The 15823-nt window shown below is 37.7% G+C and overlaps 2 protein-coding genes across 2 annotated transcripts; both read left to right on the forward strand.

Moving 5' to 3' along the window:
- Positions 1–423: 423 nt before the first annotated feature.
- LOC116032655 (autophagy-related protein 18a-like) lies at positions 424–3910 on the forward strand. Its single transcript, XM_031275325.1, has 4 exons — positions 424–1454; positions 1735–1942; positions 2421–2547; positions 3548–3910. Exons 1-4 carry the CDS (start codon positions 534–536, stop codon positions 3636–3638), a joined length of 1347 nt encoding a protein of 448 aa, XP_031131185.1. The 5' UTR covers positions 424–533; the 3' UTR covers positions 3639–3910.
- Positions 3911–5092: 1182 nt separating this feature from the next.
- LOC116033242 (probable E3 ubiquitin-protein ligase RNF217) lies at positions 5093–5987 on the forward strand. The gene has a single exon (XM_031275998.1). It carries the CDS (start codon positions 5093–5095, stop codon positions 5798–5800), a length of 708 nt encoding a protein of 235 aa, XP_031131858.1. The 3' UTR covers positions 5801–5987.
- The last annotated feature ends 9836 nt before the right edge of the window (positions 5988–15823 follow it).

Here is a 15823-nt window from a genome sequence, read left to right on the forward strand (position 1 = left end):
TCTGGTCAAGAGTTTTCTAGTGAGAGGCGAGGGAGAATTGTTTTAGAGGGAGAATTCAATTGTTTTACTTGACCCTGTAATTGGGCTATTAAACCTAAAAAAAAAATTATAATTACGTCCCTAAACTAATTAATTTCATACAATTTGTCCAATTTGCAGGTTTCTTACATGTTACTCAAATTTGAAAATATATATATTTTTTAAAAAATGAATTATTTATTTTTCACAAATAACCTAATGGCAACGAGCCAAAAGAATTTTTGGATTAAAAAGAAATATACAAGAGGCATAGAGATATAGTTTAATAGTTTGAAATTTGGGGGTGGTTTTGTTATTTTAGTACATATTAGGGGATGTAGGCGAAATTATCCCTTGTAGTTGTTAATAGACTTTGATTCCAAATCTAATTTATCCAAATCCCAAATATTTAATAGTTTATTTTACCCTCTGCAGTCTGTCCCTTGCCACCGCTTGTACGCAATTAATTCCCCTCTTTCCTCCGCCGTATTCCGCGCCGTTCCTCCTTCCTTCCGATGACCTCAACTCTACCCTCCTCCTCCCCTTGGCCCCTTAACCCTGCAAGTCCCACCCCCAATCGCCGCCTCCCTTCACCGATCTTCATGGACGCCAACTCTCCTCCGTCCTTAGACGGCGACGATCACTCCCCTCTCTCCGACCTCTCCGGTATCTCTGCCGCCGTTGTCTCCCCCGACGACGATAACCACCGCTCTCAAACTTCTTCCCCCACCACTACTTCGCAGAATGTTAACCCTAATCCGGTTCCTCAAATCGTCGACTCCTCTCGCCCTACCCTCCTCCACCTCTCCTTCAACCAGGACCATAGCTGTTTCGCTGCTGGCACCGATCGAGGGTTCCGTATCTACAATTGCGATCCCGTCCGAGAGATTTTCCGCCGCGATTTCGCCAACAATAGTGGCGGCGTGGGCGGCGGAATTGGGGTTGTTCAGATGCTATTCCGTTGTAATATTCTGTCGCTGGTTGGGGGAGGCCCGGAACCACAGTATCCTTTGAATAAGGTCATGATCTGGGACGATCATCAGTCCAGGTGCATCGGAGAGCTATCCTTTCGCTCCGAGGTGAAGTCCGTCCGGCTTCGGAGGGATAGAATTGTGGTTGTTTTGGCGCAGAAGATATTTGTGTACAATTTCGCTGATTTGAAGTTGGTACACCAGATAGAGACTATGGTGAACCCTAAAGGATTGTGTGAGGTCTCGCAGGTTTCAGGGTCTATGGTGCTGGTTTGTCCCGGGCTGCAAAAGGGCCAGGTCAGGGTTGAACACTATGCCTCAAAGAGGACAAAATTTATAGCGGCTCACGATTCGAGGGTTTCATCTTTTGCTATAACAAACGATGGGAAATTGCTTGCTACAACAAGTAGTAAAGGGACTCTTGTGAGGGTGTTCAATACTTTAGATGGATCATTGCTTCAAGAGGTACATTATATATGAATGAAGTAGCATTTATTTTAAGTTTTGCTTACTATGAGGTTTGGTTTTGGTGCAGTGGTCCTCTTTTGCACTCATTTTGCCAATAGTTCAAGAAAATTAGGGTTTTCACTTTTCACCTTTCTACATCTATCTGATATTTATAATCATAAATATGCACTTGTTTCATAGTGTAGAAACTCTAGTTTTAACCTGCATGAATGTAGTACTTACAGCAGGGTTGCATTTACTTGTTTGATAAGATTATTGCTCTGTTTATTCAATGTAGCTTAGGAGAGGTGCAGACAGAGCTGAGATTTACAGCCTTACTTTTTCTTCCACTGCCCAATGGCTAGCTGTCTCAAGTGATAAAGGAACTGTACATGTTTTCAACCTAAAGGTTGAATCAGGATCTCTAGGGGTTGAGAGATCTCGTGATCCAACTGATACAAGTGCAACAACTCCATCAGCTGTTTCCCATCTCTCCTTCATTAAAGGTTAGTTTGATCTGTGATTTGTAAATGTCCTATCCTATTTTGCTGACTTTCTCCCCTAATTGTAGTCACTACAAATTTGACTTTAATACTGAGTATCCTCTGCTTTTATTCTCATATAAAACTAAAAAAACACACAAATTGAATATGGTGGTGGGGGTGGTTAAAAGTTTAATACTCCACTAATTTTTATTTCTTTATAAAGTTTTGTTTCCTTTAATTTTTGGTAAAACTAATACCTATTACCTTTTAGGTAAACATTCTATTTTCTAATGCGTTAATAGCACAGGAAGTTTTGATCTGTAATTCATTAGGGCCAAAGCCAAAGACCTAGGAGCTATGGGTTTCCAGTATTCCGGATGAGCAAAAGATGTCATGTATCCATGCACAAAGTTTGAGAAGACTGTAACATAGTTCTTAGATGTAGGTTTTTAGTGAATATATGTTCATGCTATCTCACTCTTCAATATTTGTCATGCAGGTGTGCTGCCAAAATATTTCAGCTCTGAGTGGTCTGTGGCCCAGTTTCGTTTGCAAGAAGGTTTACAGCACATTGTTGCCTTTGGACACCAAAAAAATACAGTTCTTATACTTGGCATGGATGGCAGGTATGAAAGTATTTGTTGTTGCTGGTAATAGTTTTCTTATGCTATAATATAAATCATTCGTTTAGTAATTAACTGTTTGTCCTGATATTTTGAATCATTTCCACTTTGTGTAGCATTTGAAGTTTGGTAAATTATCTTTTTTGTTTTCTCAATTATCAGTTAGTAGTTGTACTAGGAGTGCACTCTTTGCCAACTACCATGTAGTGTGATAGCATCCCAATTACCATTCCAAAAGGGTGGTCATAGTTCGAACCCCGATGGAAGAGGCTTAGATTTTTTGGGCTGAAAATGTTTGAGAAAGTATAGAACAAATACTATTTTGTAAAGAATTATGAGTATTTAAAAAAAAAAAAGAGTGCACTCTTTGGTGTTTCCTGCAGACTTTACTTATCATGAGATATTGGGCTACTAGTAAGATGTCAGTTTGGGAAATCTTACTTAACCTTAATGTAATTCAAGGATTACGCTGGACTAATTCCTTTGGTGAGATCACCGTTACTTCTTCATGCTAAACCCATATAGATTTACTTTTAACAAACGGAAGAGTATAAGGAAAATCATAACGAATGCTAAACCCATTGGGCATCATGCACTCTTTGGCTTTTGTTTATTGTCTAAGAGAATTCATATTTACTGACATTCATATTGTGCAAGTTTGCGTTTGAAATTTAGCTTCAAGGTTGCAATTGGTGTGTCCATTGCTTTCATTTTGTGCCAAAAGAACCAAGATGCATGAACAAATTTAGTTTGGTGTATGAGTGTATCGAGTATCACAGCTAATTGAAAGACTGGATCAATATTCACTTTGTTCATATTTGTCAACCTGAACGAATTGACTCACATTGTTCATATTTAACAAGTTCTATACTTCTCTCTGCTTTGCCATCTCTATCTGGACAGTTAAAGACCTCTGATAACTTTTACTTCATTTAATAATTTGCTGAACCACCTGATTTTACTCAAAGAATTGTTTCCATCTCTAATCATGTAAATTTTGCAGTTTCTACCGATGCCAGTTTGATCCAGCAGCCGGTGGGGAGATGACCCTCCTTGAACATCTTGATTTCTTGCAACCTGAGGAGAGCTTCTGATCACGAATTGGAACATAAATATTAGCCATCGATTTCTACTATTATGACCTGTCTCTGAGATTATATTAATTTATTTACCTTGTGAACGAACATGAACTGTAAATATACAAGTGGTGACATTTGGGTCAGTTTTATCTTAAGATTGGGGCTGTATATAAATTATGTTTCTGCAATTAGCCTAATAGCTATAAATGTCTTTGGCAAATGCTCTTGAATCAATTTGCTTTCTGTAGCCACTATAATGAGGTTATTCCACTTTGGTTTCTTGATTATTTCTTGATTATAGTAGTATTGGAGTATGTGAAGTTTGGTAAATTTTCATGGGCTGTTTGGAAAATGTCATTGATTTGATCAATAAGCTAAAATAAGTGTTTGATAAATGACTATTTGCCTTAGTCAATTGATATTAATCAGTTAAAATTTCAAACGTTATTTGAACGATATTGTTTAACGACATTTTTTGTTTCCCAGGCAAGCTGATTCAACCTCCTCCAGGATGCATAACCTTGGCGAAAGCTTTAGAAACATCCCTAATTCAACCTTTAATCTAGTCAAGCTTCCAGCTAACGTCCTTATTCTCACTTTCCCACTAATGTTGATGGACTTTATTAGTAGAGTTTTTTTTTTTTTTTTTTTTTGAATACTACTGACTCTATTACAATGCAGTATCTATTCATAACTACTTTCTCAATCTATTGAAGCACAAGAATCAATATTGCCTCCACTGAGGTTCAAACCCACCATCTCCCGAAGCACAAGAATCAATATTGCCTCCACTGAGGTTCAAACCCACCATCTCCCATATAAAGGGAAGGGTTTGATGTTACTGGATCACAAGGTCCTTGGCTTATTAGTAGAGTTAATTCCCAAAAAAAATGATCTATTGATTATTGATATTTATCCATTTTTATTCTTGACTTTTAATTAGACCATAGAGTTAATTCCCAAAATGGTCCTCCGACTATGACCTTTTTTTAATTTAGTTCCTTAACTTTTAATTGCACCCAAAGCCAAAATGGTCTCCGTTAGCTTTGGCGTGAACATGCCCTTAAATAGAAGGGTAAAATGGACATTTTATATTGTTTCTTGTTTAGAGGATTGACCAGTTGTGTTTTTCTCCAAATTAACGATACTAGCCCCAAGCCCCCAATTCCCAAAATTCACTTCTACGCAGCGTTTGATCCAAAAGGAAAAGGTAGTACAGGATGAATTGTCTCCTCTATGCTCAAAGGACAACACTTACGAGGGAAGCAGATGGCACGGCGATGATGAAAGCAATTTCAGTGGAAGACTACAAGAGCAAAAGCGTCATCATAGTTGCGGAATCCAGTGGTTATGGTATGAACAGGGTCGTGATCGACCTCTCCTAGGGCCAAGGAACCCTAGGTGTCCCCAGAGTTGTAATCGACCTCACCCAAGACAACCCGAACGACGAAATTCAGATTCTAGAGGCAATGCCGACGCCGGCGAGGATAAAACCCGAGTGTTCCAACTCCAAACCCGTCAATATAGACGTCGAAGACGCCATGGAGACCTTTGCTTCCCTCTTCATTTGCGAAATATGCTGCGATGCGAAGCAAATAAGAGACAATTTCATAATCAAAGCTTGCAAACACTCCTACTACTCCGATTGCATTTCAAAATTCGTAGCTTTGGAGCTCCAACAAAACGTCCCCCAAATCAATTGCCCTGTTTCTGGGTGCACGGGGGTGGTGGAGCCTCATAACTGCTGCTCGATTTTGCCGCCTCAAGTGTATGATCGTTGGGGGGACGCGTTATGCGAGGCTTTGGTGTTGGCTTTTGAAAAATTCTATTGCCCCTTCAAGGATTGCTTTGCGCTTCTCATCGATGAAAAGATTGAAGTTGTGGAATCTGAGTGCCCCGAATGCCGCAGATTGTTCTGCGCTAAGTGTAAGGTTCCATGGCATGCTGGCATTGTTTGCTCTGAGTTTCAGAAGTTGCGTGAGAACGAGAGGGAGAAGGAGGATATACTGCTGCTGAATATCGCAAATCAAAAGCAATGGATGAGGTGCCCTAATTGCAGGGTGTATGTTGAGAGAGTTTCTGGTTGCCCTTTCATGATGTGCAGGTGTAAGTGCACCTTCTGTTACAAGTGCGAAGCTCGTGGAACAGATCACCATTGTCTTAATTGTGGCACTTAAAATTTAGAATCTCCTTTGTTAGAACGAAATTGTTTGGTTGAGTGGATATTTGCTAAACTTGAAAAAAAAAAAAAAAAACTTCTACGCACCGAACGCAAATCACAGTTGTCTGATGCAGGGACGCAGGATGGCAGTCTGAAGCTCCGGCAGTCCAGCGACGGCGACAACAACAATAGATCTGCCCCTGACTTTGTTACCCCCATCTTGAGGAGGGAGAGAGAGAGAGAGAGAGAGAGAGCAAAGAGAAGGCAGCAGAAAAAATGTTGAAATTTCTATAGAGGTGAAAATTGAATAACGCCACTTGCGCAACCTGCTGAAATGGGATCACAAATTCATTAAATTGGAGAATAAAACTTGAATTACCCGCTTTACCCTTCATTTTAACACCTACTTCACGACAAACCTAACGGATAACTATTTTGGCTTAAAATTCAATAGTTAAGGGACCACTTTGGTTGCAATTAAAAGTCAAGGAACTAAATTAATAAAAGGTCATAGTCGGAGGATCATTTTGGGAATTAACTCTTAGACCATAAATGATTTTTTACTATTGACATTTATTAATTTTTATCATCGATTTTTAATTTGACCATACATAGTCCTTTTTGTTTCAAATTTTGTCATCCAATTAAATATCAATTTAATAAACATTAAATTTAAGGGTAATAATGTAACATATACTACGACAAATTTTATCTATCAAGTTACTCATGTGATCAAAAGTGAGGAGGAATTAATAGTACTTGACCAGAAATGACAACGCACAGATAATTCTGCGGAAAAGAATGAGCAGGCGATGGAACCTAGGAGTGCCTTAGACTCGCCCATCCCAATGAGTATATTATGCTGAAATTATTGTGACTTGGGTGATCGATCAAGAAATTCTGGCTATGGAAGCTAAAAAGAAGCCCAAGTTCATCTATTTAATGGAAACCGAGGTTAGGTGTGTTCATGCAGATAGGCTGAAAAATATAAAATGGGTTTTGATGGTGTGTTTTATGTTAATAGAGGTGGAATAGGAAGTGGTTTGGCTTTGTTCTGGAAAGATAGAAATTCATTAAGCATGCTTAGGGCATCCTTATCAATGGAAATATTTCGCGGTTTTTAAGGAGTTTTTATAAGTGTGATTATGAAAGAGAGTATGGGAAGAAAAAAAAAAGGAAAAAAGAAAAGAAACAAAAATAAAAATCTGACAAAAGAAATTTTTTAAAAAAATAATGTTAATGTCAGAGTGGCCGCCAACTCTAACGTTGGGCGCGAAAGCCGCTCAATCGCAACCCTTGGCGCTGCTTTTTATTTTTTATTTTTTTCTTTCTTCTGCGGGATTTTGCAGGAGAAGAAACCCACAATTAATTTTCCTTCCCATCAATTTCATTCTTCAAGCTTGAGTTTATATTATGAAAATAACCCCAAAAAAACCACAGATATAGATGTTAACTACTCAAAAAACCATATCGATGTGGAGATCAGACTACCAGGGACCTCAGCTTAGATGCTTACATGTTTCTATGGTTTCCTCGAGCGGAAGTGTAGATATTTTTGCTGGCCCAAAATAGTGTTATCTAAAATATTGACAGAAACATTATCCCAATCCTACTAGGATACAAGGAATATGAAGATTTTTTTTTAGTACAAGGAATATGAAGATTAGTCAAAGAAAGAAACAAAATAATAAATCTCATACAAAGTGAGATTCATATTCCCAATACCTCAAGGTGAAGACATCAAAGAAGATTATAAAAAGATCCCCTTCCCAAGGGATCGACAACGTACAAAATTTCCCATATACTGTTTTGGGAGTTCAGTGTATTAAGAGAAAAGTTTAAGTGTTTCTTATACTGTTCTAAGTTCACTAAGGAGTAGTATGAGAGGTAGGTTACAATAGAGAGATAGAGAAATCAAGTATATTGTGTAAAAGTGTTTCAAACCTTTGTACTTTAAATTGTGTTCGTAGTGAATTTAAGCTTTTCTCCTAATAAGAGAATTGCCTCGAAAATTAGAGATTTTCCGAACTGCGTTAAAATCCTTGAGTTACAATTGCTAAACATCACACGATCCTAACAAATTTTTAATCTTTCTTGGGACTTTGCTTCGTTCTCTAAGTCCTAAGTCCAACCTACCTTTCCTTGTTACTAGGTAGGGGCAGTGGCGGAGCCACAATGGGGGCAGTGGGGGCAGCTGCCCCCNCCCCCATTATAGCCTTTGTATGTATATATGTATATATAATTACATTTTAGATATAAGTATATGAAAACAGATATATGTAAACATACGATTGTTAGCGTAGTTGGTTGGTGCACAGTTTCACCAGTGAAATGGCGAGGGTTCGAACCATGATAGCCTCATTTGCCCCATGTTGATATTTTCAAAGCCTTTTTATTCAAATCTTAAGGTAGTAGCCAGTAGGTCCCCTTCATAGCTTTTTTAATATATAAAGTTTTTTTTTTAATTTCCTTTTTATAAAGTTTCTTTTTTAAAATTTAATAATGAGATGCTCAAAGCCTTTTTATTCAAATCTTAAGGTAGTAGCCAGTAGGTCCCCTTCATAGCTTTTTTAATATATAAAGTTTGCCAGTAGGTCCCCTTCATAGCTTTTTTAATATATAAAGTTTTTTTTTTAATTTCCTTTTTATAAAGTTTCTTTTTTAAAATTTAATAATGAGATGCTCAAAGCCTTTTTATTCAAATCTTAAGGTAGTAGCCAGTAGGTCCCCTTCATAGCTTTTTTAATATATAAAGTTTGCCAGTAGGTCCCCTTCATAGCTTTTTTAATATATAAAGTTTTTTTTTTAATTTCCTTTTTATAAAGTTTCTTTTTTAAAATTTTTTTTTTAATTTCCTTTTTATAAAGTTTCTTTTTTAAAATTTAATAATGAGATGCGTAATTTATAATGTGTTTTGTATTTGAATTATAATGAGATGCGTAATTTATAATGTGTTTTGTATTTGAATTATTTTATCATGCGTAATTTATAATGTGTTTTGTATTTGAATTATTTTATCAAATTAAATATATTTCATATATTGTTATAAATATTTTTATAAATTTTTTATATGTATTATTTTTCGTCCATAATATCTAACAATATATATGACTATATTAAGTGTTTCATTTTTCGCCCCCACTAAAATTTTTTTCTGGCTCCGCCACTGGGTAGGGGTGGGCATTTCGGTCTTCGGTTCGGTTTCAGTTTTTCGATTTTAAAAAAGTTAAACCATTCGGTTTACATTAGAGTTTGGTCGGTTTCGGTTCGGTTTAAAACGATTTGATTTTGGTTCGAATTTAATTCGGTTCGGTTTAAGACCCTAAATTTCAACATTTCCTAATTTTACAAACATACTACCAAACAATACATATTCACATAATCAATATCTAAAATCTAAACATTATATAACAAAATAGCAATTCAAAGTTCAAACATACAACTAAGTAGTAATTACCAAGCATCACATAGTTCAAATCCAATGTTCAAACATTACAAACAAGAAAACATCACATAACCCTTGTTATGCCATGGACCCAGGTCCACCTTGCAAGGTGGACCCAGGTTCATGTTCACAATTTTAGAACTCTATGTTCATAATTTTAGAATTTATGTTCACAATTTCAGTACTCTATATTCACAATTTCAGAACTCTATATTCAATAGTATAACACAATTTTTGAATCTATATAACAAAACTGTTAATAGTGTTCAAAAATTGTGAATATTGAGTAATGTAAGTTTGTATATTGAGATTTAAAATTGTGAATATAAAGTTCTAAAATTGTGAACATAAAGTTTTAAAATTGTGAATATAGAGTTTTTAAATTGTGAACGTTGATTATGTTCTCAAGTAAGCATTGATTATGTTTTAAATAAAATATCTTATATATAATATAGAGTTTCTTCCCAAAATGATCCCTCGACTATTGCTCATTCCCAATTTTACATTTCGACTTTCAATTGCATCAAATGTGGTCCCTCGACTTTCAAAAACTCACCCAATTCGGTCCTCCATTATATATTCCGTCTAATCAGTGTTAAAATGAAGGGCATTTTCGTCCATGTACCTATTGTTAGCCTAATAAACATTGAGAAATAGTTGATGGACCATTTTGAGAATAGTCGAGGGATCATTTTGGGAAAAACTTTTTTATTTATTTCATTTTTGTTTACTTTCATTTTTTAGACTATCAAATTAGAATGCTTACTCTTAGAGCTTAGCTCGAAGTAAGTTTTATGTCCGTCAAAATTATTTTCCCCTATCTAAAATGTGTTATTTATCTGTTTTGTGTCCTTAAACTATTTTGGAAATGTTATTGGATTTAAAAGTGTGATAAATAGTCAAATGCGTATATTTCAGTGTTAACTCGTAATTTACAACTTTTGTGTATATTTACATGTGTGTATGTGTTGGAATGTTATGAATACTATATGGGTTGAACTTATATATTGTGAGGTGTGTAATCTATATCCTTATTATATGAAACTATATTTATTTTGGAGGACAAATGCTATTTTAGAAAATATATTTTAATAATTAGAGGATAAATACTATCTTTGGATATAAAGTATATTTTTGGAAAGTATAAATATTGATGAGTCATATATATGCTCGATGTTATTTTAGAAACTATGTTTAAATAGCTTACGGGCAAATGAGAATGTTTATAAAATCCTATTTTGAATGACTATTATTATTTTTGGAGGAATTATGTAATAAATGTATTATTTTGAAGGTTTATCTCTTTCTGTGTTTGATTGTGACGTGAATTGTGATGAGGGCTCATGCCCAATGTTGGAATTAAACTTGGTAGAAATCATCTTGAGTTACTAGGGCTAGTTTACTACATGCTGGGCTTGGAATCCCAGTTAGGGGGTGTGCACACTTAAGGTAGTGGTCCTGTTTCCACCTGTGGTAAAGTGGGGGTTGTGTTGTTCACTTAGGGCTTCACTAAGATGATGTCTCTTCCCCACTATTGTAATATTGAGATTGAGATTGAGATTGAGATTGATTATGATTGAGATACCTCCACTTATTTATTATTATATATTGATATTTGAAAAATATGATTTGAACTCTTCCCTATTTATAATTATTGACGTATATGTTTTTGAGAATGACTTATTAGAAAGTCTATACTAGAAATGATTACTCAAGAATATCTATATTGCTTCAAACGTATTTAATATTATACTTTGAGAAATTGTATATCTTGCTTATCTTTGGTGTGAGTTAAATCTTTCGAGAACTACTATCTATGATGGAAAAATCATTTTGGAAACACTCTTTTTAAGCTTTTGACTAAATGATTTATGGAGTATGGTCTATTTAAGTATCAAAATCTATTTACAAAGTATATATATTTTTTCAAAACTATAAGCATATTTATTTTACCCGGCGAAGTGGAGCTTACTTAGCATTTTATGCTAATTCTGTTTGTTTGTGTTTTCCAACCTTAATGTTTTCATGATCTGAAGTTTGTGGCTAGTTTGAGAGCACGACGTAGAACTAATTACCTCTTGAAGAAATTCTTGGCATAATGGTTTAGTTTGTTTCCAATATGTTGTATTATAATGGTTTTGTATATTGATAGTGAATCGTTGTACTATGGATTGTAGTTAGAAACCTTTATAGTCTGTGCGTTTGGGCTTAGTGAGTTGGCCCAAGCGTGGCATGACACCCCATCGTTTAAGTTTTGATTTCGCTTCCGTATTTATTTTCAGTATGGTTAGTAAGAAAGATTTTTTATTTTGGATTATTCGGGCTTATAAATTTGGGGGTGTTACAGTTTATATTCTTATTATGCAATCCATTTTACTGTACCACCACCATAGCGTATCTCTAGCGGCTATCAAATGAAACTGGGTATACATGCTGGTTTTAAACCTCCGCCTGTTGTCTAAATACCTAGGGCAACCCATAATAGGGGATTAATAGATACGCTAACAGCGTACTTTGTGAAGATTGATTCACGACATTAGGGTGTGATATGAGCCTAAATTTAATGGAATACCGAGAAATTTCATGGAATGAAAGGAAGGATCGTCAATAATTAAACCACATACTAGTTAGATTGAATTGAAAGTTTAGACGGTAATCAATTTGCAACTTTTAGCAAATAAATATGCCAAATATATCAATTGATCATACTTGATAGGGAATATACCCCGAGTATACCACCATACGAAGACTATACGTATGTTCAGTGTACTATACGGTATTAACGTATAAAAGGGACTCTAGTCCTACTTGAATGGGGTTTTTCCCCTTCTCTCCTTCTCTCCTTCTCATCCGGCCAAGGACTCCACTTGCTCAGATTATTTTTTACAAATTGTAAGAGGTGATTAGTCACCAGCCAACGTGTGATCACGCTCCCAACTAAGCCAAATCTATTCCAGCTTAGTTGACTGTCTTGGTGGTCGACACCATCGGAACCTACTACAGCATCACCAAGCAGCTTCGTGAAGTTAAAACCATGCATATCAAAACAATCAGTCCTTCTCCAAGTTAGCAGCAACAATTAAAGCTTTGGTTGCCGTTTAGAGAAGGCCGGAAATCAGTGACCTGCCGATCAACCAAATGCCCCCGTGCATTCTTTGCAGGTCAACTTCCCGACCTATTGTGCATGGTTCCGTAACCGTTCACCTCGTTGGTCTTCAGTATGAACACACCAACTAACGGTTGGTTATCCGGTTTCGCACCTATACTATCCGGCCAGCCGAACCTTACTTGGTATACGCCTACACAGCCTCTAATGTGTTCACAGCTGTTGTCTTCACCGACCACCGAGTAAGTTGGTCGAAGTTCATGAACCTCCAGAATTGTGCTCAACCTTAATCATACCACCAGCCAAGAGCACCATTGATCGTCGTCACCAAGCCACATGAGGACACGAGGTTCCCGATCATTTCTCGAACTGAGAAGTCTCTATTGACCACAACAAGTTATCCCCGTAATTTGATCAGTGGTTTGAAATATAAAAGATTTGCTTCAACCGTGGTTTGCACTCCCGTGTGACTATTGTGGGATGAGTCGAATTTAATCGGATATGATTATGCGGGGGGGGGGGGGGGGGGGGGGGGGGGGGGGGGGGGGGGGGGGGGGGGGGGGGGGGGGGGCTGCCAATTAAATCCAAGGGTCAGAAATTCTCCAAAACTGCAGGCATATTGTTCAAATTTTAAGATTTGTAAATTACAGTAGTAGGTTTAAATTACAAAATGTATAGCCTGAATTGTAATTTGTATAAGTTATAAGCTCATACTTCGAAAATTGTAATAGCAGAATACATATGTAATAAGTTCGGTTAGGTCGGTCCATCCACCACCGACATTGTAAGCCCAGGGTCATAACCCGGCATAATTACGATGGCGGTTGGAAAAAAATGCTATGACAAAAAAGTCAGAAAAAACTACGGTTCTTGAACCAATTTGTGGGAGCAAGGTGCCCACTACAAGAGCAAGGTGCCCGTTATGGTCCTCGGACTGATCTTTTTGGGTGTATAGTGCCCACTACGGGAGCAAGGTGCCCGTTATGGTCCTCGGACTAATCTTTTTGGGTGTATAGTGCCCACTACGGGAGCAAGGTGCCCGTCACGGTCCTCGAACCGATCTTTGGGTTTAGTGCCCACTACGGGAGCAAGGTGCCCGTTACGGTCCTCGAACCAATTTTTGGGTTTAGCGCCCAATACGGGAGCAAGGTGCCCGTTACGGTCCTCGAATTGATCTTTGGGTTTAATGCCCACTACGGGAGCAAGGTGCCCGTTACGGTCTTCGAACTGATTTTTGAGTTTAGCGCCCAATACGGGAGCAAGGTGCTCGTTACGGTCTTCGAACCGATTTTTGGGTTTAGCGCCCAATATGGGAGCAAGGTGCCCGTTACGGTCCTCGAACCGATTTTTGGGTTTAGCGCCCAATACGGGAGCAAGGTGCCCGCTACGGTCCTCGAACCGATCTTTGGGTTTAGTGCCCACTACAGGAGCAAGGTGCACGCTATAGTCCTCAGACCAATTCGTCCGGTTATAGGGCCATGGGAGCAAGGTGCCCTTTCACGATCATTAAGATCCACGAACTCCATCGAATGCTCGAACCCACATATTCGAAGCTAAACTTTTAGAAGTTTGTAAAATTTTTTAATTCGCCTTGAAAATTTTAGCATGATCGTTTATGCAAAATTAGTCGTGTACGAAGTCCGATTAGGTCGGCATTACCACCACCGACACCCTAAGTCCAATTAGGTCGACATTGCCACCATCGGCACGATGAACCCGAGATCATATATCCGCATAATTCTTACGTAGTAGGCCATAACGTCCGGTTAGGTCGGCATTACCGCCACCGGCACCTTAAGCCCGATTAGGTCGGCATCGCCACCATCGGCAATGAGCCCGATACCATATCTTGGTGTAAGCCCTACGTAGTAGGCAATCAAGTCCGCTAGGTCAGACTTCCCACCCCAGGTTAAAGGTATGATCCCTTGATCGGGAAATTTAAACCTCGTGAATCTCTAAAGACCTACAAATTAGGCAAATCGACCATCGATACTATAAGTACGGTCCGATGCATCGACACCGTAAACTCGACCGAGTCACTTTCCGACCATAGTCAAAATTGAAAACGAACTCGGGAAGCTATCGTATCTACTCCCTTGTGTTGACGATTCTCGCAGCATAGGGAGCGAGATGCTACTGATAGGATTGTAGGGCAACCCCCTCGACCTATGGAGCTCACTAAAGTAATTCCCAACTATAGTACACTTCCCGAGCACACTAACCTTTCGGTCTCATTGGACTTTCCCAGTCTCATTAGACTTTCGGGTCTCCTAGCGTCTTTCCACTTGGGATTCTCGGTTCGTAAGCCGAGCATTTTTCCGTTCAAATGATTTCAGTTGTGCTCTTTTGTCCTTAGCTAAGATTTTTTCCCATCGGGTTTTTTCTTAGTCTAAGGTTTTTAACGAGGCAACCGGCGTAAGTCATGGACTATACGATCAATTTTTTCAGCCCGAACTCTTCCTCATTGGCGCATAAAGTTGTGCTATTTTTTCCTTGGCTAGGATTTTTTCCCATTGAGTTTTTTCTTAGCCCGAGGTTTTTAACGAGGCAACTAGCGTAAGTCACGAACCGTAAGGCCAGTCTTCCAGCCCGAACCCTTCCTCATTGACCCGACGTCAGGGCACGGATTGGGTGTGGGGGGGGGGGGAGGGGGCTACTTGATATGAAATATACCCCGAGGATACCGCTCTATGTAGACTATATGTATGTTCAGTGTACTATACGGTATTAGCGTATAAAAGGGCTTTGGTATTTCATTTGAAGGGGCTTTGGTCTTTCATTTGACGGGGTTTTTTCCCTCTCTATTTCTCTCTAAAAACACCCTTAATGTTCTCTATTCTCTGGAATGGAAGAACAATGAATACGATGGTTTCTTGGGGCTAAATTCTTCCTTCTACTCCATACTTTACATTTATTGTTATACAACTGAATGCATGGTGAGATTATTCCATATCAATGGTGATTAAGAAAAGAGTGACTAGGTCTCATGTATATTCCCCAAATTGGACCATATATATCCACCGATGCTCCTTAGCTCTAAAAGTGCGAGAAACACATTGGTGTAGAAAAAACAAGAGTAAACACAACAACTAGATCTAGTAATGAATTTTCATCACTCTTGAAAAATCTTTAAAATTTATGTTTTTAAAACGTTCGTCCAAAAGACAAGAAACGTCAGTAAATTTATAGGTGCACAAAATAATCACAATACTGGATGTGGAACAACCAGATATTAATATCGATCTTTGGGAAATGACTAGCATCTGATTGACTTATAAATTACTATGAACATTTATATATATGTGGGAGAAATTTTTAAAAATATTATAGTTGTCGAAAACACAATTGCCTTCAAAATTGCTCATATTATATGACAATCTAGATTCAGAGCTAGGTGCTAGAAGCACCCTAATTGATTAATGTATAAAAGAAGTAATTATAATGTATATATTGCTCCGCTTGTTAATCAATGTATTCTCTTTATAACA

Source organism: Ipomoea triloba, chromosome 10, assembly GCF_003576645.1.
Source record: "Ipomoea triloba cultivar NCNSP0323 chromosome 10, ASM357664v1".
Classification (NCBI taxonomy): Eukaryota; Viridiplantae; Streptophyta; class Magnoliopsida; order Solanales; family Convolvulaceae; genus Ipomoea; species Ipomoea triloba.